This window comes from Epinephelus moara, chromosome 20 (assembly GCF_006386435.1).
Source record: "Epinephelus moara isolate mb chromosome 20, YSFRI_EMoa_1.0, whole genome shotgun sequence".
In the NCBI taxonomy this organism is placed as follows: domain Eukaryota; kingdom Metazoa; phylum Chordata; class Actinopteri; order Perciformes; family Serranidae; genus Epinephelus; species Epinephelus moara.
In genome coordinates, this window is record NC_065525.1 from 43,052,495 (window position 1) to 43,079,459 (window position 26,965).

The window sequence follows — 26,965 nt, forward strand, 5'->3', positions numbered from 1 at the left end:
CCGGAATCAGTCAGTAAACATTGCAAGATGGCTACAGATGAACACCAGTTGTTTGAAACGGCTTTGGCTGCTACAATGAACGAGTTAGACTTGGCTTTTTCTCTAAAAGAGGAACAGAAGACGGCGCTCGAATCTTTCCTTTGCAAGAAGGACGTTTTTGTTGTTTTGCTGACTGGATACGGCAAGAGTGTAATCTACCAGTTAGCTCCGCTGGTAGCTAAGCTCTGGATACGTCACCCCGTGTATTGTTCTGATTGGTCGTAGTGTTATCCAGTTGCGTGCAGTGATATTTTCAAATGCATGCTTGCTACCGCCCCTAGAGTTGGGCCATTTGCATTACTCATGGCCAGACCCTAAATCATTCTAGATTTGGGTCTGGATTTCCAGGCTAGTGAGTGACAACAACCCCGCCCACATTTAAGAGGACTGTCTGAACAGACCGAGGGTCTAGGTACCATGTCTGAAGGGTTACTGCTGGTTCCAAAGGTGCTGGACTGAAAGTGTTTGGTGGAAACAGGATTGTACAGCACTTACCTTTCATACAGTCATGCAGCCCAAAGTTCTTCACAGAGCAAAATTCAAACAGCGCAAAAACTAACCGTGTGTTTCCTACACATTGATTTATTTAATCTTATTTCATTGTAGAGTTGTGTACACCTTCTCCTTCTCACCCCGCTCTCTGTCTCTGTTCATCAGACCACAAATGAGACAAGAATTAGCTGCTAGCCACCTCACGGTCCCTCTGCCTCGCTCCCCGCTGCTGTGGACGGCTTCACTGTGTTTACTGAGTTTGCTGATTTGGCGGAGAGTCGGAGCTGTTCGGTCCCCTGGAGCTGGGGTTTGCGCTGACATGATTCAGGTTGCTACGGCTGCTGACTGGAGGTCTGTCTTTGGAGCTGCTACTGCCTGCTCTCTTCCCAGGTTGCTTTGCAGTGAAGGCAGCTGTTGCCAATCCTGAAATAGCAACTTCCTCTGCAGGATTCTCCATCATTAAATCAGGGTTTCACCTAAAGGACGCACATCTCCATTTGTAGCACAGCCAATAGGAACGCCCTCTTTCTGAAATGACCTGTGATTGGCTGAAGTCTCCCGTCACAGGTTGGATTTTCTAAAGCGTGAAAACAGAGCCAAGAGGAGGTGCAGAACTGTAGTTTTCTCTCAATTAACTTGAATTACGAAATGCTTTAAGTGTATTTATTTTGCCCGATGATGTCAAAATGAATCTGCCTACACCAGATCAAAGCCTGATTGATACAGAGAACCACAAAGTAATTGTTCAGTAATTTCGAACAAGATATTATCTCGAGTGTTTCCATGTGTGATTCAAACTTTGACGCTTTAGAAAGACAGAAACTCTAAATGTGCAGCAGCAGTTTGAGTCCAGAGCTGCCACAACTAAATCATTCAATTTAATTTTATATCTGTGTGCACATGCTGCACACTGTGTAGCCGCTCCGCCACAAACCACAGCAGTTGAAATATCTCCTGTGACTGCTGCGTTTCAGCCAATCAGATGTGACGTCCCACTGGGTGATGTTTGAAGTTTAACTTTGACAGATTTCAGGGTTATTTTTGTTAAAAAAACAGGACATTTTCTTTTTTGTTTTAATCATAAATTAGTCGAATTCAGGACCGAATTCAAACGTTATAATCCAGTTTGCATTTTCAAGTTTCGGTTGCACATTTTCTGTTGAGTATTTGTCATTATTATTAATATGGTGCACTTAATTTTGTGTTTCATCTTTTTGATGAATTAAATGTGCATGTTTTATTTATTTAGAATATTTTATGATTAAACTCAGAAGTCCATCTGCTAAGGGGGATTTACTGTATATAATTAAATATATATATTAGATATATTTAACCCTGTGCAGGCCACATATGGCTGGAAAGTTTGGCTGTCCACATACTTTTGGCCTTGTGTGTCGGATTCATCAAAGTCAGTTCAAATGATATTCCTGACATGTTTCCCCTCCAGTGAGCCTGAGCAAATAAATAAATAACCAGTCACTCACAGATGATGAATAAAGAAGTTTATCTACATTTTTTTAGGATCATGAATCAGCTTCTTCACAGATTTATAGTCGTTACAAACGGGACATTAAATCAACTCCTGTTTTCTATCAGACTTAATTTCCTTCTGACTCTGTTCAGGACGTCTGTCAGCAGGATTCAGAGGAGACGTCTGTCCTCATTCATCTCCTCGCATGCTTAATGACTTAATTTATTAATGAAATACAGATTTCAGGTGGTACTTTATTTTTAACCAGCTTGAGTCTCGGAGGTAAAGCTCCTCGTGCGTTGCTCCACCTGCAGACAGATTTCTGTTTATTCTGTTTCACATTTTTATTCTTTTTATATTACATGACTTTATATTGAGTTTTCTGTGTTTAGCAGCTGAAGACAGAGTTCAGTTTTTAATATTTGTGACAGTCAGCAGTCAGGTGATCTGTCAGAGCGACTCCTGATGGATCACCTCAGACATGATGGCATTTAATTCTGCTGCGTCTCGGTCCCAACGGCACTCAGCTGTCTGCTGCTGCTCCCTGACAGTGAAGGACCAGACATGTCCTCCATTAATCGCCCCGTCACCTGAACTGTAAATGTAGGAAACTTCAGCGATGTAGACGCTGATGGAGGATAAAGCTGTGGCTGTTTAGATATTTAAAGTCTGACAAATCGAGTGTGTGTCTTCCAAAGTGTGTATAATTCTCTGGTTTTATAACTCAGATTGCTGAGGTCTCATCAACCTAATGTAAACCTTAGAATACATGTTTACACAAAACATAGACCAAGGATTTTATCTCTCATCTCTTCAAGTGGAAGCCTGTTAGGAAAGCATCTTTTATGGCAGTACGTGAACTCAAGAAGCCTACTCAGTACGGTTTTGAGGTTCTTGTACTTTACATGAATATTTCCATTTTATACTACTTTCTGCTTTTACTCCATCACATCTCAGAGTGTTATTCTGACATGGTACTTAATGAGATTCCAAAACCAAGCAGCAACCTCCAGGGCTGAAACATTAAACCACATGAAATGCCAAAAACTGCAGTTCCTCTAATGGCCACTAGAGGCTGGCTCCATCCCCAAAGACGTCCATGTTAAAACTTTACAGCAGAAATAAACATGTTTACAGCCTGGTGCAAAAACAGTTTGGTCTCTGTAACTAATTTTAAATAGTTATGACCACTGTATGGGGCCTGAATTTTTATATAACTCACTTGTTTTATTAAGGCTTAAATAATGCATAATTAAGGGCGTGGCAGCTTTGAGTGACAGGGGGTGCGGTTTGTTGACAGGTCACTACCACAGCAACAGTGCTGGTTTGGTAATGCAACCACGGCTTGACCCCAGATTCACCGAGTATAGGCGTAGCCATAGCTCGGGCTATTTTAGTGCATTTTCAGTTTCTGAAAGTTACGCCTAAGAGGTCATGTTCAGTGTTTTGTCGTACGAAAAGACCTTCTGAGGCAGGGGTGTCAAACATGTGGCCCGCCAAAGGATCCAATCCAACTCACTGTGTGACTTTGTGAAGGTTTTCCACCCCTGGAAAATAAAAAATGGTTAATCAATACTTTAATTTGGCAAAGAGTTGTTTTTTACAGAAAACACCACAAGCTCCCTCTGCAGGAGGCGGGACTAAGAGTTTTAAATGATCTAATAGAAACACCAGCGGCATCAGAAGTGTGTGTGTGTGTGTGTGTGTGTGTGTGTGTGTATTGTTGCTGTCAGTTTGTCCTCAGGAGATTTTTGACTCCACTGAAATCTGCTGAGAAGCTTTTAAAGCTTCACGTCTGTTTGTTGTCTCAGACTTTGAATCATCAAACTTCAACAACCTTCAGTTGACTTTGTGCAGGTCCAGATCCAGCAGGGACTCTGGTCACTCTGGACTCTGGTCTGGAATACGCTGAGCTGCAGCTCTGACGTAGATTATTAATGAGCTTTGGATGTGTTGGTTTCATACTCGTGTGTGAGTGTGTGCTGGCTGAATTTCAACCCTGATCATGAAGTCTGACACTGGCAGACCGTCAGTAACAAAGAGACTTTAGTTCTCTGAGTTTATCCTTCAGACAGCACTTCCCCACAGGTTGGAGCTTTTTTAGGGCAGTGCCTTGAAGACTAAATTCAGGGAACAAAAGTACATATATACAGTTTAGTGAACAGATTATATTAAATTGTCCGCCTTACTCTGCAGGAGAGACGTGTATCTTCAGCAGAGGTAGGAGATGTATTGAGATCTTTTACTTAAGTAAATCTTTTACCAATACCCCACTGTTAAGATATTTCATTAAGGTGCAAAAGTTGTGATCTATAAAAACAGATTTGATGGGAGAAACTTTGACTCATGCTTAGGAACATTTTGGAGACGGGAATTTGGCGTTTCACATGGTGAGGTTGAAGCCAGAGGGTAGAAATTCTCTAATATTTTTTTGGTGCACACCATTTTTGGATTTTGTCTGTACATGCAGTTTTAGTATGGATCCCTAAGCATTGTTTTATAAATGAGACCCCAGGTCCTCAACCACGGAGATCACCATGTTGCACCGCCATGTTTCTACAGTAGCCCAGAACGGACAAACCAAACACTGACTCTAGAGAGGGACATTCACATTTTTGCACCGGCCACTGTAGTTAGTAGCCACTCTGTGAAGAGCAGCTTCGAAAAACACTGATTTTTTTTAACTTTGAAACTGCTTTATTCAACATTTTTAGTGGTTTAAATCACTGTGGTGTTTGTTTTGGAGAGGAGGAGATAATTTGGCTCCTGATAAAAACCTCCTGAACAATGAACTCTAAAGGAATCCTAGTTGGTGCGATGGGTCCCCCACTGTTGCCCCTCGACTATCGTGTTGAATCGTCAGCAGAGCCCGATGGTGAATGAAATCACTCTGATTGGCAGTTCAACTCAGCGCACGAGAAGAGAAATGGAAGTGAGGAAAGTAAACAACAAACTAAAGTCCAGAGAGAGTGAGACAAGAAAACAAACTTGTTACATCAGGTAAGATAATTTTTCTTTATCCACTGAGCTCTACAGCAGAAACATTCCCTGATGGTTTGTGTTATTGTTCACTGGCGCACAGCAAATATGCTCTGGTCTGTTAACACTGGATTGTGTTGGTAATGTGATAACTGCCTAACTAGCCTCAAGGCGGTCTCCCGATTTCCTTTTTTGAATGACAATTATGGACGACTGCCGTCTGCTGGTGTGGAGAGTTATTTCCTCTCACATAGGCGCAAAACGTATGTGCTGGTTGGCCATCAGCGTTAGCCTTTACAGTGTGTTCATGTGCAACTTTTTGGCCGAGACACAGACAACATGAGGCAATGCAACAATTGGCTTTCATTGCCGCTAGGTCTTTGAAGTTAGTTTGGTGTGTCTGGGCCCTAAATGGGAGTTCATATTTAGCACATGGGAGAAGTTTCAGTTGGTTGCATTCTGCAATCCTCACCACTAGATGGCACTAAATCCTACACACTGCTTCTTCGAGAAGGAGAAGAAATTTCTCAACTCACAAAGGAACACTTCATCCTTCAGTTCATCACAAACATTCAGCATCAACACATCTGGAGATACATGGTTTTCACTGGACAGGAAGAGGATGAAAAACTGGAAATACTCAAGTAAAGTACAAGTACCTTGAACTGGTACAAAAGTAAAATACTTGAGTATAATGCTGCAGGCAGGTGAGTATACGCTTAAAAACTGGATATAAGCACCAGTTTCTAAACGGCTGATGATCTGTTTGATTCGACCCCAAACAAAATCAGCTACAGACCTCTGTTGTTTTTTCCACAAACACACAGACGTCAAGGTTATTTTGTGAAAACTTTTATTCTGAAAAGATGAATTTCAACATATAAAATCAGTCCTTGTCGGTTGTGTGATGTAGACGTGTTGCTGATCCTCTGAACAGTTTGTTCCTTCACAGGAAACATGAAGCTCAAACAAACTTTGCTGTCGTCAAATGTAGAAAAATAAAAACCTCACAGAGGACGGAAACGATGGTGGCGGACACAGACACTAAATCAACAGTGCAGCGTCTCTTGCAGCAGAAAAGTCGTCCATGCAGCAGTGGCGGCGGTGGTGTCCTCATCAAGCGTTCTTGGAGCAGCAGCGGTGCAGGACCTTTTTGAAGAAGTTCCTGAACTCTGTGTTGAAGACAGTGTAGATGACAGGGTTGATAGCGCTGTTGACGTAGCCGAGCCACGTCACCACGCTCATCAGGGCTGGTGGGACGTGGCAGTCCTGACAGCGAGCTCGCATCGTGTGGAGGACAAAGAAGGGAGTCCAGCAGAACAGGAAGGCACCTGTTGGAAGAGGAGAAGAAGAGTTTGTCTACAGTACGACAGAAACACCGAGAACCTCACTTTGATGACACCAGTTAATCTGCATGTCTTTGGACTGTGGGAGGAAGCTGGAGCACCTGGAGGAAACCCATGCTGACACACGGAGAACATGCAAGCTTGACACAGAGGGGCTTTCTATCTATCTATCTATCTATCTATCTATCTATCTATCTATCTATCTATCTATCTATCTATCTAAACTTAGGGTGTTTTCACACTTGGTCCTTTTCAGCCCTCTGAACAGACTCAGAGCAGCGACTCAGCGTTTTTTGGGCACATGTCAACACTCAAAGAGAACCAAGACCCCTCTGAAACGAACTGAACTCAGACCACTCCGGGAGGTGGTCCGAGTTCAGTTCGCTTCAAGTCCGCAGTGTGGTTCACTTAACCTGTGCCTTGTGAACACAAAGAGCTCCAGGGTCACTTTGCTCTTTGCCATTGTAAATAGCCCTCTAGATCACATGCTGTTGACCTGGAACACCTTTAAAAAAAAACAGATCAAACTACGTCGGCCTGTAACGCTTGCAAGGATGCAGGACGAGGAGTAGTTTGGTCCACGGAAGATACTGCGCGTCTCCAGATGTGGAATGTAGAGCAGCAACGGTCTACAGCACAGAAATACTAAGGTTTTCCTCCAGTTTAAGTTCATCTGAAAGCGAGGGGCTTCATAACCGCACTGCAGTACCACATCAACGAAAAAACAAAACTATATCAATATTTATTATATACAGGCTACAGTGCGAACAGAAAGAGGACTGAGTCCTCTTTTAAATGAACTGACAATGTGAACACAAACACAACACAGACACAACACGTCCCTTTTGTGTTGGTCCACTTTTTAGTCCACTTTAAGAGGACTGAGTTCGGCTTGTGGACTATACGTGGAAATGCCCTTACTTATCAAAATCTACCTACCAACCCCCAAACTTATCATTTACATATAGTTTATCTGCCATCCCACAAACCTTCACACCTACCAAACAATAACTATCCAATCAACCTACCTACAAACCTAATCAATCCACCACCTTGCTTCTTATTCAGATGAGCTAATGAGGCAGAGCTTTACCTACCAACCAACTTACTTATTTAACAAACTACCAACATACCCAAATCAGAGTTTATCAACCCACCAGTCTAACAGCCTGATTCACCCACCAGCCGACCAACTTGCAAAATAAGAAAATCGCAAAATAAGAAAAAGCATGTTGGCCGATTTTGATATTTGAGCAAATGAGGCAGAACTTCATTTTTCTATCATACTACCAATACCGACCAAAATCTACTTTAAAACCTCCGAACCTTTCTACCAATACACCAACTTACCACTTACATATCAGTTTATCTACCATCACACACACCTACCTATGTACCTACCAACCAATTACCACCTACTAACCACCAATCTACCTACCTATTGATCTACCACCTTGCTTCTTATTCAGATGAGCGAATGAGGCACAGCTTTACCTACCTACCAACTTACTTATTTAACAAACATAACTTACCTTTCTACCTAAGAGTTCATCAACCTACCAGTCTAACAGTCTATCAACTTGATATCTATGCAGAAATTCTCCTACCTCCAAATCTACCTACCTACATACCAAACCTGTTTCTCTACCTATGACCCAGACAACCCTACATACCTCCACATCTATTACATCCACCTATACAGTGGTGACCTTGTAATGTAGGTGATCACCTCATGTCCCTTTCACACAGGTAGCTCAGTGGCAGTTGAGTGTAATTTACTGACAGCAGGTGGACAGAGCTGTCAGAATATTCCAGTAAAGAAAACTATAACACCAGACAAGTCTACTTTTACCTTGACTTTGGTTCAACATCTCTTCCTGCAGAAACCAGATCAGTTTATTTCATACAAAATATTTAACTGGTCAGACAACTTGCAGATAATCGTCTTTATACTGTCGATCCCTGCTCTGAAGTTGCCACCTGAACTGTCAGGCGAGCTGATGAAGCAGAGGTTCATGAGAACTGCCCGTACACTGAAAATCGTGTCTGACCAAGCTTTACGTAATAATTGGATTTCAGATTAAGGAGCTGCAGGATTAGCTGCTGTGTGCTAAAGGGAAGCACTTCTACGCATTAGAACCAACACTGACTGCTATTAATAGGACGACCTTTTCTAACTGATGTGTTAGTGCCTCTGAACAGACATCAGAGGTGGAGGTGAGGCGTTCAGGCACCTGCAGCCTCTGAAAAGAGACGTCAGAGGTGGAGGTGAGGCGTTCAGGCACATGCAGCCTCTGAACAGACGTCAGAGGTGGAGGTGAGGCGTTCAGGCACATGCCGTGCCCATGATATCACCTTTCATGAAGGTGGATGGATGGATAATGTTTAACTCAATCCTTTGTAACATTGTGATAACTATGAGCTTTAGTTTGTTCCATGTGAGACCAAACGTGACTGTTTGGCTGAAGGCAGCAAAGTAGGGAATCCAAACTTCCTCACTTAATAGTAGTATAAAGAACTTAATAAGGTTTCAGGTTCTTTCTGATGAAGCTGAATCAGGGCGGTCAGTGTTGGGCCGTGATGCAGAACTCACTGACACGTCACACTGAAGTTAGATTACAGCCATTAAACTCTAATAATCTGACCTTTCGAGGGGTCGCCTTGTTCGCTGTTTATACCAGGAGCTGATATCAGTTTCGTATTTGTGAGTTCAGTGGACCAACTTGTCCAGGACGTGTTAAGCCAGGCAGACAATGTTCGGATTAAGGCCCCAGCTAATTTTAGAATCTGGCCGAATTTCCCCCAGATCAGCCATTGTTTGATGTTCAGTTTGAGGACGGTTATTACGACTGATTTAAAAGCCTGATCAATCATCAGTCTGGCTGCTGGACAATCGGATGGATTTCTGGCAGGTCAGACAGTTTGGCCGGCTTTGTGCAGTTCCATGGTCTGATTTCTAAACATGGCTGCTCTATAAAAATCCATCATAATAAACTGTGGTGAGCTTGTGTTAATATTACAGTTCTGAGCAGTTAAAGGAGCAGTGTGTCAGATTCAGGGGATTTATTGGCATCTAGCAGTGAGGACTGCAGATTGCAACCAGCTGAAACTTTTCCTTCGGTGTTCATCGTTCAGGAGCTGAATTATCTGCAGAGGCCTCTTCCTCTCTAAAACAAACACACCAGGTGATTGAAACCGGTAAAAACCCTAAATAATGCAGTTTAACGTTGGTGTACTAGTGTCTTTCCGACGCTGTTCAGCTCGTCACAGAGAGGCTGCTAACTACAGTGGCTAGTGTGAAAATGTGAATGGCCTTTTCTAGAGCCAGAGTTTGGTTTGTCCATTCTGGGCTACTGTAGAAACACGGCAGTGCAACATGGTGACCTCTTCAGACAAGGACCTGCTCCCTGTGTAGATGTAAACGCCTCATTCGAAGGTAACAAAAACACAACAATTCTCATTTTCAGGAGATCATACACTAAAGAAAACATACTTAATATATTATATTCAGTTTCTGCCAATTTATCCCCCTAAATCCGACACACTGGACCTTTAAGTAGACTACGCTGTGATTAAAATAAAACAGTTCATATTGTTTTTAATTTACGATGGAGAGACTGGAGTTGAGTTGAAGTGAACTCACCCACAACGACAGGAAGCACCTTCATGGCCTTCCTCTCTCGGCTGTTGATCTTGGCCCTCTTCCTCCTGCGAGGGTCGGGGTTGAACTTGATCTCTGCGAAGCTGACGGTCGGCAGGGGGCCATCTTTGAGCTCTGACGAGTGGAAGGGCTTGTCTGTTGACGGGAAGGTGGACGGTTCTTCTAGGTTATCTGTCATTTCCCTCTCTATGATGGGTGGCAGCGGTGGAGGAAGCGAGGCCAGTGGCGGCAGTGAGGCAGCAGCCTCCTGCAGCTTGCGGCAGGCCTGGATGCTGTTCTTCAGCTTGGCTTTACGCGCCTCCTCCCAGCGCCGCAGGCCGCGGAACATGCCGCAGTACAGCAGCAGCATGATGGGACACGGGATGAAGAAGGAGCACACGGACGAGTACAGGACGTAGTCGTTGTTCTCTAGTTTACACTCAGTGGGGTCACGGCCCGCTACGTTGTTGATCCCGAACATGATGGGCGAGGCCACCGCCAGGGCCATGATCCAGGTGGCCGACAGCAGCACCGCCTGCCGCAGGTCCACGTGCTTCCTGTTGTAGTTGAGAGGGATTAACACGGCAATGAACCTGCAACAAGTGAGAGAAAGTTTACAATTTGCAAGTCACAAACGGAGAGCCTGTGGAAAGAAATGTATTAGTGAAATTAATTTGTAATGATCGTCATGTTCGTGTTGATGCCACTTTGTTGTAAACAATAAGTTTTAACTTGCTCTATTCTTTAGAAACAACAACAAAGAGTCTGACACCATGCCCCCAGAGGCTACAGCACTCATTACAGCCACAGTGTGAACAAAGCACATCCCGGTAATATAGATATTTTTAGGCAGGCTCGGCTCCTTTCAAAGACTCCTTGCGAAACACTCTTCTGGGGTTTTTTCGGACCTAATTGTATTGCGGAGTTTTGCACAGCGGCGACCGGATCTTTGTTCTCAAACCACAAAAAAATGTGATGGCACAACAGTCTCCTTCAGTACATTATTCTATGCTTTCTTTTGATTTTCACATTTTCTAGTCATCCTGTTTAATTTGTCTTCTGATTAAATCGGAACCGTTGAAACAAGTTGTAGGAAGCCTCTGCAAGTAATTGGTTGCTGGCAGACACTCTGTGCTGCAATAAAATGGTTAATCAGCAGTGCCGTGCACTGTAGAGCCGATGCGCTGCTGGTTCTGCCGGCCTGAATAGAATATAATGTCTATAGCCTTACTGTTGTGTACAGCCTTATAGACTGAGCTGAGTAGTGATGCGCGGGTCGACCCGTAACCCGCGGGACCCGCAAATGGACCTGCGGGTCGGGCAGCAGTGATCGTCTGTTAAATCGGTCTGTAAATGATATTTTGACATTATTGGCTATTACTGTCATGGCATCCGAAGGTACTGATGCGTTGAGCAGGTGACAGTCCGCGGTCGTTTTCAAAACACACTTGTGTCACGCACTCCAAAAGAAACTTGTTGAAACTTTAAACAATAATTTATTGTACAAAACGGGGGAAACAAACGTTGACAAAAACGGTTCCATAATTCATATTAAATTCAAAAGATAACGAAAACACAGCTACAAGTTAGAGGGAATAGTGATAAAGTGGTAAAACTTGGCATTGATCCACAGCCTCAGACGATGCGCTCAAGCGTGCCGTGCGCACATGCTCAGTTGGTAAGCTATACTATATTTTCACATTTTTTACAATGCAATTTAAAAGTTTTGATTTTTATTGATAACCTACATTTACCAACAACAAAAAGACTACATTTAGCACCAAAATAAATGTTAAAATAATAATAATAATAAAAAAAAAGTAAATAAAAAAACGAATATCGAATAACAAATTTTCATAACGAATACCTACCCATAGAAACGAATATTCGAATATCCGAATATTTGGGTACAGCCCTAGAACAATGGCAGAGAAAATGCAGCCAAAAGTACCACTTCCAGCGTTACTTGTAACGGCTCATCCCACTAAACAGGCTGAGAAAAGAAAGTCGGAGGCAGAAAAGGCTGCGATGAAAAAGGCTTTGGATAAAGCGTGAGGACAAACCAGACATCAACATCGCTGCAGCTTTTGAACGGTGGAGACAACTGAGGGAGCTGAAGGGCCTGAAAAGTGATGCAGAGGTTGCTGTCTTTCTGTTGGACAGGTAATTATTTGTTTGCTTCGGGGGGATTTGTTATTTTACTCTGCTCTCCTGTGCCCTGCTGACTGCAGGATGCGCGTTCAAGTTTGTGGGACCGTGGCTTTGGATGGAGCACTGACGGGAGGGGGAGGAGGGGGTGGAGCTGAGAGGAGGTGCCGCTTTCAAATCTTGCTAGCTCTCCAACATTACCAACTGTAGCTTTAATGGACACACGGCCCTGTTAAAGTAACACCAGCGACCGTCCAACCAATGACCAAGGACCAATGGTCGGACAAGAGCTTAATGACCAAACAGTTGACCAGAAAGTGACAGCCCTACAGAACAGTACCACAAAAAGCGGCTGTCTTTATACCAAGACATCGTTGCGTTACCTGCCAGGATAGTGCCACAATAAGCAGATGGTTTTACTAAGACGTCGTTGGCTTTCCTGCTGGGATGGTGCCACAAAAAGTGAGTAATTTAAGCCAAAACATGATCATTTCCTAACTCTTACCATATGGATTTTGTGCCTTAACCTAGCCACACGTTAATCATTGTACTGTTGTAATGTGAAGAAATGCAGTTTAAATGTATCCTCCACATAACAACATGAAAATGTGATGGATGGCAACATTTTTCCTGGTGATCAGGTCGCCATGTCCTCTAAACTGACACAAAGATGTATTTTATGATCTCATGGCCTTTTCAGCAGGACGATGTCTGCGCCTTTTAAATCACTGTTGAAAAATAAATCGGCTTCATTAAGGTTCGGTTAGGTTTAGACACAAAACAACTTGGTTTGGTTCAGGGAAAGATTTGGTGATTTCCAAAATCACTACTTTGTTATGGTGAGGAAACAACGTTGACATTGGTTTGACATTGGTATTACCAGGCCAGATGAGATATGTAATCCCACCAGTGTGTTCTGGGTCTGCCCTGGTGCCTCCCACCAGTTAGACGTGCCTGAAACACCTCTAACAGGAGGCGTCCAGGAGGATCCTGATCAGATGCCTGAACCACCTAAACTGACCCCTTTCGACCTGAAGGAGCAGCGGCTCTACTCCGAGCTCCCTCCGGGTGTCCAAGCTCCTCACCCTATCTCTAAGTCTTCATGCTTCACATTATAACAAAAATGATCACAACAATAATAATAATAATAGTCCTGTTTGATTTTACATGCCCAAAATCAATCGCCTTTGTACTTAATTAAATTAAATTAAAAAGAATAATAATTGTAGTAATAACTTTAAACACAAATGCAGCTAAATGTGCTGGTTAAAACAAACAAAGAAACAACAGCTAATAAATTAAAGAAAGAAGTAAAATAATANAAATTAAAAAGAATAATAATTGTAGTAATAACTTTAAACACAAATGCAGCTAAATGTGCTGGTTAAAACAAACAAAGAAACAACAGCTAATAAATTAAAGAAGTAAAATAATAATCAAATAAAAAAAAAATTAATAATAAAAAAAAAGGAAAATAAAAACAGAAATAACCACAATAACAACAGCATCCACGCTTCATCATACAAACACCTCCAACCTTTGAGCAGACGGTTGTTTTTCAGTCTAAATAAATCTTATTAACCTGAGTCTTGACAGAATCAGAGCACTCCTCTTTCTTCATCGTTCCCAAATGAATCCGATTCACAGAGCTTTTATTTTTGCAGCAGACACTTTGACCTTTCACAGCCAGAACTAACAATGTTAATGTGACTCGTTTTTGATGGGTCAAAATGTCCTTAGTTGTTTATCAGATTCCTTCTTTAAATAGGCAGCGTGACTGACATCAAAACGTGTTTTTAAAATGACCTGTGTACAAGAGATCTAACAGTATGAGCACGGACAAAAATACACAAGAGAGGTGGTTACACATTAAAGGGATGGTTCAGATTTTTTGGAGTGGGGTTGTATGAGGTATTTATCCATATACAGTATATAACATACAGTAGATGGCGATCGGCACGACCTCAGTTTGGAGGAGCAGGCTGAAGTTTGTCAGAGAAAATCAATGTAAACATGTTAGTTCAACTGAAATCGTACTAAATTGAAATTCTCACAGTTGGACTAACACACCCAGATCATGTGACTCCTGCATGTATACAGTCAATCAGACCCAAACTGGCCGAGGCGCTCTGAGCATGCTCCACAGTTTCCGCCCCGGGCTTTGACCCGGAAGTCCAATAGCATTAAATGTGTAAGAGAAGAAGAAGCCGGTAACAACATGGAGAAATCTACATCCAGAGCCATGACTTTTTGGACGGACGAGGAGACACAGTTCATGCTGTGTCAGCTGAAAGAGTTAAATATCTTAAAATACATGGATGGGTTCCAAAAAGTGGCGCAACAGCTGGATGACACACGATTGTTTGGTCTGTGACGTAAAGGGTCAACCAGAAAAAGGTCCAATACTACCACACATTCTCACGCCGACCTCGCCACATATTGACGTTTGTTCATGGTAGGGGTGACCCCGAATAGTCGATGATTCGGTGATTTGATTCGGAGAAGTCTGATTCGACTGCCAGTCTTTGCCGTCGAATCGTCGCAAAATGTGGTTATGAAACAAGACCGTACCATTCTGACTATATGGGGGTGCTCACTGCTGCTGAACATCTTGATTTGACATAGAATGTATTTGTTTTCTAGTAATTCATGATATATAGCCTATTTTGATACAAACATCAGCCTAATTTCTGTTAATAAAAAATTGAAAATGACGCATGTGTTTAATCAGTAGGCATAATCATTACTACGCATGAATAAATCACCCAGTTGCTCGATCCAAATAAGCTGAGGTGAGTGAGTGCACTGCAGGACCATCAGAGCAGCATAGAGGCCTACGGTGATTTACAGTGGCGGGGCGCATAAACAAACACTTTGGAGGAGGTATGTGCTCTCAAATCAAACTTTTTTGAAGGATTATTCGTTTACCTGAAGTGTCTTGAAACAAATTTCACCGCTGATTGTTTTCTTGATAATCTCTGATTTTTTATTTGGCTACTTTTTGTCCGACGTGGCCAAACAATTGAGAGCGGTGACGCACGGTCCGTGTGGATGAACTTGTATGAACCTGAGTTGATTAATGAAGTAACTTGAAGTCAGAAAGAAGGAAAACTGTTTCTAAACCTTTTGATGATGTTTTTGGATGTTTATTTGTGAATGAAATGGCAAGTTCTGACGAGTCAGAAACGACTCCTGTTAAAGACATGGATGAGGCTCATCTAGAGCATCATACCTTGATGAAGTGAAAGGAATAAAGATAAAATGATAACCCTTTTACTTTTGTTATTATTATCTTATTATGCCAACTGAAGAATTAAATTTGTTTATTTGGGTGTTTTAGCTCTTTTCTCTGGAGCGGAAACTGACGCAAATGAGCTCATTAATCAATGAGGGGGAAAACAACATGATTTGATGATTAGTCGGCTAAAGGAAAAATCTGTCAAATCAGATTCAACTATGAATCTGATTTGACAGACACCCCTAGTTCATGATCTTTTCAAGTCGTCCACATACGACGTGCAAGGTACCCTGGGTGTGTTGGTTGTTGAATATCTTGGACACCGTGTCAGATTTGTTACATGCATTGTCTGTTTTCAAAATACACTTCCGTTTTCACAGGAAATTTTACATTTACATACAGTCTCTTTCAAAATAAAAGCGCTATGTTAGTACATCACCACAAATTGATGTTTTTTTTCCTTCAACAACAAACACACATGGTTGGATTTAGTAAAAAAGAAGGTTTGGCTTTAGAATCTTATGGGACACAAACACCGCTCTCTCGGGTGAAAGTCTGTGTTTGTTGGACCCATCAACCACCCCTCCCGCCTGCCCCAGTCGGGCTTTCGCCACTTTAAATTTTGTCTTTGTACTGCCACATTTCGCCCTAATGCCGTCCTTGTGCCAACATTAAAGGACACCTTTTTCTTTTGGTTTCTGATGCCGCAAGTCACTGCCCAAGCACCGGATATCAACGACTTCTGAGTGAGACCAAGCTCACTACTTATAAGCTGAAAGGGGGCATATCTCCACCTATCATAGCAGAGTCGGACATACTTCAGGCATTAAATCGATTCCCTGTCTGTGCTTGTATACTGGGACAAAGACAGTAGTCCAACTGTAGCTCCACTTAACTGTGCATAAGTGGATTTGGCATTATACACCAATGCCAAAAGCCACCTTTCGCAGTGGTATTATTCACTGCCTGGCGGTGTCAGTTTGTAACACGGCCAAATGGAACCTTTCAAACTGCTATGATACCCTGCTGGTTGGCTGGACGGTACTTTCTGCAGCCCCTGAGGTTGTCACTTGGTTGAGATGTCGTTTCCCCCTGTGTCCAGTCTTAATGCCAAGCTAACTGGTTTCGGGCTGCAGCTTCATCTATGGTGAGGCATGAGATCAACCATCAATCCTCTCATCAATCAAACAATTATATCTCGAAATAAATCTTCCTTCAAAGGACTTAGATCATGATCATTAGCAAAAACATGTGATGAGGACAGAAGTCATGCTTGTGACTGACCTCTCTGAATTTCCAAAACAAGGAATATCAATAACAGTCTGGCTCAGGCCCCCCCACCCAAGCCCTCTGGCCCCTGGTCCTGTTCAGTAATCCATCCCTGAATGACAGCAGCTCATCATTCAGTTTGCTCTTAAAACCATCAAACCTACAGAGACCAGAGGCCTGTGGACAGGTGGAGTCTCTGCAGACCTCCAGGATCTGTTTCCTGCCCACTCTGTTGAATAATTCAGACTCTTAGACCTCGAACTGCTGCCGGCTGCTCCAGAAAGCTTCAGATCATCACCATCAGTCCACGTTAGCCTCACTGCCTCCATCACTCTCTCATGTAATCACATTTATCTGGAGTTGGGACATCAGATTTGAGGAGCAGCTCTGGGTTTTCAGCTCAGAGTTTCATCCTTCAACATCAGCCGAGAGTTCAGATAATCTCATTACATCAAACTAACGAGCGCAGAGCGAAGCGGCCACTTCATCACCGCACACGTATTCCTTCATTTAGGGCTTCAAATTGTTCTGATTTTTATTCATTTGGGGCTTTTACAGGAAACGGGCAGGAAGGTCAAAGTCATATTTCCACGAGAGTAAAGTGTGGTGTGACTGTCTGACCCTGACGACCTTCAGATGGCGTCTTAAAGGCTCTGGTTTGATTAATCAGGCGGTTGACCCTGACCCAAGGCCAATTTAAAGCTCCAGTTATGACACAGGGACTGTGAGTAACGGCAGAACTTTGACCTCTTCCTTTTCATCACTGCAGAGTTTCCTCTGATGTTGCTGCAGGAGTTCCAGGGTTTGTTTGTGCTGCAGAGCTGCATCCAAATTATCTGTATCTCCTTCACTTACAGCTGAAGGAAATTCACTCTAATAAACTACAGTTGCCACCTCACAGTTGTTTGTCTCTGCGAACCCGTCAGGTTTCAAAAACATGGATGCTTCACACACAGAAGATCTACACAATCAGCACAGTTTCAAGATTAGAGTCACCAATTCAGTATCTGACCAAATGTCTCCCCTTCTGTTCCTGAGATATGACGCTGAATAATGGACAGAAAAGTGTTTTATGCAGAACATGATGATGTCACAGTGTAGTTGACCTTTGACCTTTTGGATATAAAATGTCATCACTTCATTATTTTATACCGTTAGACATTTGTATGAAGTTTTGTCATAATTAGCCAATGAATTTGTGAGTTATGGACAACATATTTTGTGAGGTCTTTGTGACCTCTGACCACCAAATTCTAATTTGCTCATTCTTGAGTCCAAGTGGACATTCATGCTAAATTTGAGGAAACTCCCTCAAGGCCTTCTTGAGATATTGTGTTCACCAGTGAGACAGACAAGTTTGTTTTTGTTGTTGTTGCTTTAATTTAACCTGTATAAATGGAAAAATACCAGCGAGCCTACGAAAGGTCAAAGATGGCCAACCAGCCCTGGAATAAAGCATAAAGTGATGAGTGAGGTCACAGTGACCTTGATGTTTGACCACCAAATTCTAATCAGTTCATCGTTTAGACAAAGTAGATGTCTGTGCCAAATATCAAGAAATTCCCTCATGGTGTTCTTGAGATATCACGCTCAAAAGAATGAGACAGACGAGGTCACAGCAACCTTGACGTTTGACCTTCAACCACCAAATTCTAATCAGCTCATTCTTGAGTCTATGTGGATGTTTGTGCCAAATATCAAGAAATTCCCTCACAGTGTTCTTGAGATATCACGCTCAAAAGAATGAGACAGATGAGGTCACAGTGACCTTGACATTTGACCTTCAACCACCAAATTCTAATCAGCTCATTCTTGAGTCTATGTGGATGTTTGTGCCAAATTTAAAGAAATTTCCTCAAGTTGTTCATGAGAATGCGACGGACGAGGTCACAATGACCTTGATGTTTGACCTCCAAATCCTGATCAGTTCATTTTTGGCTCAAAGTCAATGTTTGAGCCAAATTTGAAGAAATTCCCTCATGGTGTTCTTGAGATATCATGTTCACAAGAATGAGACAGATGAGGTCACTGCGACCTTGACCTTCAACCACCAAATTCTAATCAGCTCATTCTTGAGTCCAGGTGGACGTTCGAGGAGACTCCCTCAAGGCCTTCTTGACATATTGCGAATACCAATGAGATGGACGAGGTCACAGTGACCTTCGTCCTTTGACCACCAAATTCTGATCAGTTAATTTTTGAGTCCAAGTGGAAATTTGTGCCAAAATTGAAGAAATTTACTCTCAAGGAGTTCTGGAGATGTTGGGTCACGATGTAACAGACGACCCGTTAACATAATGCCTCTGGTTGGGCCGTTGCTGGTGCGGAGATATTAAAAACAGCTCCGGTGGAAACATTCTGTGAGATCTGGGTAGTTTTCAGGTGTTGTTGGTGAAGAAACACACTTTAAAGGGATCTTATGAGGTGCTTATCCACAGTCAGTGTATTACATACAGTTAGCACACCGCCAGTTCGGAGAAGCAGCCAGACTCCATTAACAGAGACAGTAATTTCATCTCGCAGAACGTGGGAGCTGCTCGTCTACTGCTGCCTCAGTCACTGTTTGTTGTGTTATCAAGGCAGTAGTTATTATATTTACTGGGGGGATACATCCCAAATGTCCCACCAATATACCCTACTGATAAAAATAAATAAATAAAAATGCTAGCTGATGACAGGGGACCATGCACTGCTGTCTAGGGTTGCAACAGTATGAGATTTTCATGGTGTCACAATATTAAAGAATTTATATTCTTATCAGTCGGAATGACCATTAAAGGAATAAAAGCAAATATTTAATTACTATAATTTAAACCTGAAACAGTTTTGTTGATGGACGTTTGTGTAAAGTCTCCCCTTTAAAAATAACTCAAATAAAGAAAGATTCTCCGTCCAGTAATCGTAGATAAGCAAATGTACACAGTATGATAACCATCAACTTTTATCTGGCGGCATGACCCTGAAACAGGTTTATGGCTGCAGCCCTACTGCTGTCTGAAACAATCATTAGCAAATGTAATCAGAATCATAAATAAACTGAACCACAGCCGGCGGCTCTCATGATCGCGGTCAGTAAGCCTATCCCTGAAACTTGATACAGACAGTCAAAGTCTTCTGATGGTGAGTTCTCACAGCGCTGACGGTCCCGACTGTTCCTCTAACGCCACCATGAAACTGTAAGTTGTGCTTTTAAGTGAAATGTCTCGACAGCTGCTGGATTTTTTTTTTTATAAGGAATGTCTGCACTGATTTTTTTTTATCGTTTGTTTGTGTTTTGGTTCCAGAGTTGGCGAGGATGTACGTTTGGTTTCAGAGGAGGGGGTGACACACTGCGTATAGCAGGTATCAAGTTGGACTTCAAACGCAGGACTTGTAACCGACTGTGTATCTAAAACATCTGAACACCTTCCACCACTGACTGGATCAAATCTGTTCAAGATTTGCAGCAGGTCAAAGGTCAGCTGGATGACGACTGACATCAACATTCAAATCCTGTTTTCACACAGACTGCCCACTGTGTACCTGTTATGTGTACCTGTACAGGTGAGCACTGACCTGTCGATGCTGATGGCGCAGAGGTTGAAGATGGAGGCGGTGCACAGCATCACGTCCATGGTCATCAGGCCGTCACAGACGGTGGTGCTGAGAGTCCACACGCCGTCCTGGAACTGGAAGAAGCAAACACGCTCAGTACGTTCACTCATTTACATTAACATACAAACTGTACACACACACACACACACACACACACACATACAGTATATACACACATCATGTGACTAGTGTTCTCGACTATGTAGATAGTATTTATATTGTTTAACTTTAATTAAAATTCTATAAATCATCTGCATTGACATGTTGATGTTCACCTGTACAGGTAAACACATCAGAGACGACACTGCAAAGAAGCAGTGACCACACATATATATTAAACTGATATATTAATAAGATACAAGTAGATAAAATCGTATTACAAAACACTGATATATATACAGATGAAGCCTATGAAAGAAAAATATCCTATACATGCAGACATAATTTAATAAGAGAACAAATAATTAAAATGCACAAAAACAACACAAAGAAATAAAATCAAGTATAAATACTTAAAAACCTGAAATATATACATTTAACAATATATGAATGCAAAAAAGTTAACACATTAATGCACAAAAGTGATAAAGATAAACAAATAACAATCATACAAATATAAAATAATAATGAATAAATACAAATGTTGATAAACAACAAAATGCACATTTACATGAAATAAATGAATGAATTTTAAACAGGAAAGTAAAAAAATGAATAAATAGTCTGTAAACATACAAATGTATAAAATAAATAAATGCATAAAAAATGTAATAAAAGCAGAAATTAGCAAATAAAATAACATAAAGTATAATATAAGTGCATTCCAAATCTGAAAAATATAAACAATAATATATTAAAGCAAAAGTTAATAAATACATAAATGTGCACATGAGCAAATAATAAAATTAAGAAAGAAAAATAATAAAAATATAAAATAATACAATAAATATAAAATGTTAATAAATAAAATATGCACACCTATATTACACAAATAAATAAATTATACATATGAAATTAACAAAATACAAATATATAGAACATAAAATAAAATGTGTTTCATAAGAAAGGTTAAAAAAATACAAATTTGAATTATTTGAATACATAAACTTCTGTGCATATAAACACACAGTAAAATAAATAAATAAATAAAAATACTTCTAAAATGATTCATAGCAGAATTGAGGCAGAGGCATAAATCTAAATAAAACATCCCTTAATATGTTCACTGAGTTACTTGTACTTTGGCCTTAATAATACTTATATTATATTATATTATAAATTTATAATAAGTTAATTAGTTAAATATTTGTAGTCAAATGTTTGTTGAGACAATAAAGACAAAAACAGTTTATATTACAAAAGAAACAAAAGATGTCCTGTGAGGAGGAAACAACATGATGAATGGATAAATCGAAGCAGAAGACAAAAGGTTCGACACTAACTGACAAACATGAACTCGTTTTTGTTGTTTTTCTAAAATCCATTGTGAACTGTGAGGCCCCTCGGCTGACCTTTGACCCCCGCAGCCTGACCTCAGGAGGAATGTACAGACTGTGTTTGTCTGTTGTTCTCTGACGGACAAAGACTGACTGTGTCAGGACGACCACTGTACAGGTCAGGTGTTCAGAAGGTTATTTAAGGATTTAAGGTAGATTTTATGGATAAAAGACGACTTCCTGTCTCCGTCAGTGTCGGCGGAGATCGATAGGAACAAATAACTAAGAACTGTGTTTTCACCAAGTTAAAGAAAAAACAAAAACATATATATATGTTTTTATATACATATATATGTATAATTAATCAATTTAGAAATCCTGAGTAAATAATATGAAATATGAGATCTTGGTGTCACGGTGATGTCATGGGAGTGGGCGGGGCCTCACCTGAGGGTCAGCTGGAGTTCAGAGCCGACAGTTAAAGGGACTGTTGAGCTCAGACTTTACCAGCTGCAACATGACTTTGACTTGTACCAGTGTATTTGTACACTGTAGTATTATATTGACTCATTGCTGCCAAGATGTTATTTAATGTACTTATATATTCTAATTGTATTCGACATGTTTCTTAATGTTTAATCAAACTTTCATTAACTCAAATCCGTCTCAGCAAACATGGAACACAAGGTGCATCAGTTTCTATGGACCCCGTGTGTAAAATGTACTCTTAATTCTAACACACAGTGAGCGCTCTCTTTGTTCACACTCAGCTCAGTGTTATCTCTTCTTTACCTTGACACCTTCTCATGAATTTTTATGTTTTTAATTTTGCTTTTTCAGCTAACAGAAATTTTCTCAGTAAAGATCTGAGCTGTGAGAACTAAAGGTCCAGAGATGAAAATGTACCTGTTGTTTTCCTCTGCAGCCAAATCTTCATATGAAACTGAATCCCTTAATATTCTACCTCAAAATACCGTAAATCTACCCATTCAATACAATAATATTTATATTACCGTATATTTAATGGATAAATAAGTTGTGGCACGGCAGGTTTTAATGATTTATCTGCATGATTAAAGGGATTTTTGAGGTTTAAAACCTCTAACCAACCTCCGAACTAAAGACATTTAAGACAATCCTTTACTTTATATCTCAAAATATTATTTTTTGGGGTGGTATTCATGCTTTTTGGTTGATTCCAAAATGTTTTAAACCCTTAAAACCCCTTAAAACCCTTTAAAATCAATTTGATAGTCTTTAATACATAATACTTCAACGTTCATATGAGCAACTAATATGTAAATTAAGGGGAAAGTCTTGTGCCCCTTAAAATCTACTTAATGTGATAATCATGGGCTCTGAACAATCTGTTATATGCCCCAATAACACCTTAAAAATGATATAAAAATTATAAGTAATGGGCTTGTTAAATATTTCAAATTGATGTGTTAATTAAGGGAAAAGTAGAGCAACCCTTAGATAAAGGGGTTGTATTGCTTTTCTAAATGAATGAACTGTTGGGGTCTGTGGTTTCCACCTAGTTTAAATTAAGGTGTTAGGTGTGATTTCGGGGGTAAGCTGAGGGTTATTTTGGTATCTTATTTTGGTATTTTTATTTTGGTAAATTACACCTGTTGCGTCTGGACTCTGAGGGGCCCCTGAAACAGTCGGGGCTCCCTTCAGCTCTGCTTAGATGGAGGGGGTAAGGGGCTTTATGGTGTTTCTAAATTAATGGGTATGTTGTTGCCACCTAGTTTAAATGAAGGTGTTTGGTGTGAATTTGGGGGTAAATTCAGGATTATTTGGGTATTTTAGGGTGTTTTTCTTACATTAAATCTGCTGCATCTGGACTCTGACTCTGTGGGGCCCCTGAAACAGTCAAGGGCTGCTTAGGTAAAGGGGTTTTTAAGGGGTTATATTGCTTTTCTAAATTATTGGACAATAGGGATCTCTGGTTGCTGCCTTTGTTTAAAGTAACATGTCTGGTGTGATTCAGGCAGTAAATTAAGGATTATTTGAGGTATTTTAAGATTTTGTTTTTGTGTGTGTGTGTGTTACATGGTAAAATCCGGATTCCATTACACCTGTGGCATCTGGACTGTGGTGCCCCTTAAACAGGTCCCTGCAGGTCTGCTTAGACAGAGTGATTTTAAGGGGTTTTATTGCTTTTCTTAATAAATGGACAGAGGTCTGTGGTTGTCACCTAGTTTAAATTAAGGTGTTTGATGTGATTAAGGCGGTAAATTATTTGGGGTATTTTAAGGGTTTTTGTTATATTACACTTGCTGCATCTGGACCTTGACTCTGTGGGGCCCCTGAAACAGATGGGGGCCCCTGCAGCTTTTCTTAGTCAAAGTGGTTTTTAAGGGGTTTTATCACTTTTCTAAATTAATGGACAACAGGGGTCTCTGGTTGCTACCTTTGTTTTAACGAAGGTGTGATTTCAGAGTAAATTAAAGGTCTATTCAAATTTTTTTGGGGGGGGGGACATTACACCTGCTGCAGCTGGACCCTGACTCTGTGGGGCCCATGAAACAGACGGGGGGCCCTGCAGCTTTGGTTAAGTAAAGGTTTTTTTTTTTAAAGGGGTTTATCTCTTCTCTAAGTTAATGGACAATTGAGATCTCTGGTTGCTTTGTTTAAATTGTTTGGTTTGATTTAGGCGGAAAATTAAGGGTTATTTGGGGTATTTTTAGGGTTTTTGGTTATATGGTAAAATCCGGTATCCATTACACCTGTGGCATCAGGACTCTGTGGGGCCCCTTTACAAGTCGAGGGTCCCTGTAGCTTTGCTTAGATAAAGGGTTTTTTAAAGGGGTTGACAAATGATGATCTGTGGTTGCATTTGTTTAAAGTAAGGTGTTAGTTGTGACCTTAGGAGTAAATTGAGGGTTCTTTTGGTATTACACCTACTGCATCTGGACCCTGACTCTGTGGGCCCCTGAAATCTGCTTAGATAAAGGTTTTTTTAAAGGGGTTTCTAAAGTAATTGACAAATGGGTTCTGTGGTTGCCACTTTACTTTAAATTTAGGTGTGAGTTTGGGATTAAAGTTTATTTTAAGAGTTTTTTGTGACATTACATCCATTACATGCCGCAGCTGGGCCCTGACTCTGTGGGGCCCCTGAGACAGTCGGGGGCCCCTGCAGCTCTGCAGACAGCTGTGAGGTAAACATTGAGAGCAAAAAGTGTCTCACCTGAGCTCAGACTAAGGCGCAGAGTGTGTGTCGGTTGTTCTCACCTCCGAGTAGACAAAGAGCGGCAGCACGAGCACCGCGAGCATCAGATCCGCCACCGCGAGACTGACGATGAAGTAGTTGGTGGTGGTCTTCAGCGCCTTCTCGGTGAACACGCTCAGACACACCAGCAGGTTCCCGCAGATGATCACCACGATCAGCAGCACCCCGAACAGCAGAGCCGGCAGGTTGTGTCCCCGCGCGGCCGCCGCAGCCGCCTCCTCCCCCACCGCCACCGCGCTCACGTTGGCCGCCATCTCCGCCGCGGCTCCTCCGCTCCGTCCCGGTCCGAGCCACAGCAGAGCGGCCAGCGGGCTCTCATGAAGGCCGGGCCGGACTCTGGTCCCCGCTCTGTGGCCTCATCATGGTGACACGGAGACTCTAACAGACTCTACCGTGGAGCTCCGGAGCGCTCCGGTGCGCACGTTACGCAAAAACCCTCCGCGTAAAAGCAGGATGGAGACAGGTGGAGTTTGGTCTTATTTACAAAAAATAAAACAGACATCCAAAGCTTTAACTCATAATTATTAAACAGGTGCTGATAAAGTTCCAGTTGTCCTCCTGAGGGAAAACATTTGAGTCGGAATCAGTCAAAAGCGCATTAAAATCCTTAAATCCTCAGAAAGTTGAGGGGAAATCCATCTTCACTGTTCAGAGGCTCAAGTTGCAGAGTGACGAGCAGCCGGAGAGCCTCTGCGGTCACACCGCGTCGGACTGCGTGTGTTTCAGCCCCGGTGTGTTTACCTGCAGCCTGCTAAAGGCCACCGGGGCCAAATTAGCCGATTAAAGCCGCTTATCAGCTGCGCTTTACGGTGTCCTTCAGTCCTTGAGCTGCAGACAGTTTGTCCATCTGTCTGTGTGTCCGTCCGTCCGTCCGTGTGTGTGTGTGTGTGTGTGTGTGTGGAGAGGAGCGACCGCTGCAAAAAATATCCACAACTTTATTAAACAGTTAGTCCTACCGTAATTAAAAATAGGACAGTGAATGTGTCACGGAGGCGCAGTAACAGTGAAACACATTATAGTATAGTACCTATAAAATAATATTAACCAGAATCCGGTGTGTTTTTCCTCTTTAGAGCAGCATTATTACCACTTTTACTTATTTTATTCAAGTAAGGGACTGTTCGTTACTTACTGGGCGAGTGGTGCAAAAAAAAAGGGAAGCACGTCACATAATTTTTTAAACACTGGGAGGACTTATGGTTTTTATATTGGCTTAGGGAAGGGGCATACACATTTAAATGGCTGTATTTTGTATTTATTTAACCACCATTTTTTTAATGTCGCCAAAATGACATCATTACTCTCAGTCAGACACTGTAAAAAACAACAATTTGGCTATTGTTACGTGACTTTAGTGAACCTGAACTAAACACTTTAAACACCAAAGTCACACAAGAACACAAGCACACTAACTGAGTGATGCCTTGGTAGACCAGAAGCTCCTGCCCCATAGGGCTCAGCTCAAGCCACACCCCCTTTCAGAGGGGCGTGGTCAGACACAGCTCATTTGCATTAAAAGCTACAGACACATGAACAACCTTTTCTGAGTAGGGCTGAAACAGAGAGGTTTATGGGCATGCTGAAATCCAGGACTGGAGACATGTTTTGGGACCTCTGTAACCTATTTACATTTGTTGAAAAGGAGTAAAGTAGGTGCACTTTAAATTGCTGTTTTTCTTGATGGAGTCTGGCTTTGAAGAAGGCGCCATAATGGAATCAATTCCCCATAAGATTTATAATTCTGCATCAAATCGACACCATACCCTACACCATTGCCTGACGTGCACCTCCCCAAAAATGTAACTATACGTCACAGCGACGCAGACCTCCTGTCTATGTTTGTAAGCTGAAACCATTTCCCTCAGTGGAAACAAAGCTTTGATTTACTTTAATTTCACAGGTAAGAAACAATAAATTGTGAAGACAATAAAGCCTCCACAGAGCAGCATTTTAAGTCCTGTGTGTGATTTATCCTGGCTTCATATGAGCAAAGGAAATCTCTGCTAGTCGCTAGGCTAATTTATACAATGTAAAATGCCATAGGCTTGTGCTAATAATGTTAGCATGTTGTATTT

The 26,965-nt window shown here is 41.6% G+C and overlaps 1 protein-coding gene across 1 annotated transcript; it reads right to left on the minus strand.

Annotated features, from left to right (window-relative positions):
- Positions 1-5,837: 5,837 nt before the first annotated feature.
- Positions 5,838-25,745, minus strand: LOC126407747 (D(4) dopamine receptor-like). The gene is made up of 4 exons (XM_050072933.1): positions 24,893-25,745; positions 20,178-20,290; positions 9,971-10,560; positions 5,838-6,312 (listed from the first exon to the last, which is right to left on the minus strand). The coding sequence occupies exons 1-4, from the start codon at positions 25,142-25,144 to the stop codon at positions 6,098-6,100; spliced, it is 1,170 nt and encodes a 389-aa protein (XP_049928890.1). The 5' UTR covers positions 25,145-25,745; the 3' UTR covers positions 5,838-6,097.
- Between the last annotated feature and the right edge of the window lie 1,220 nt (positions 25,746-26,965).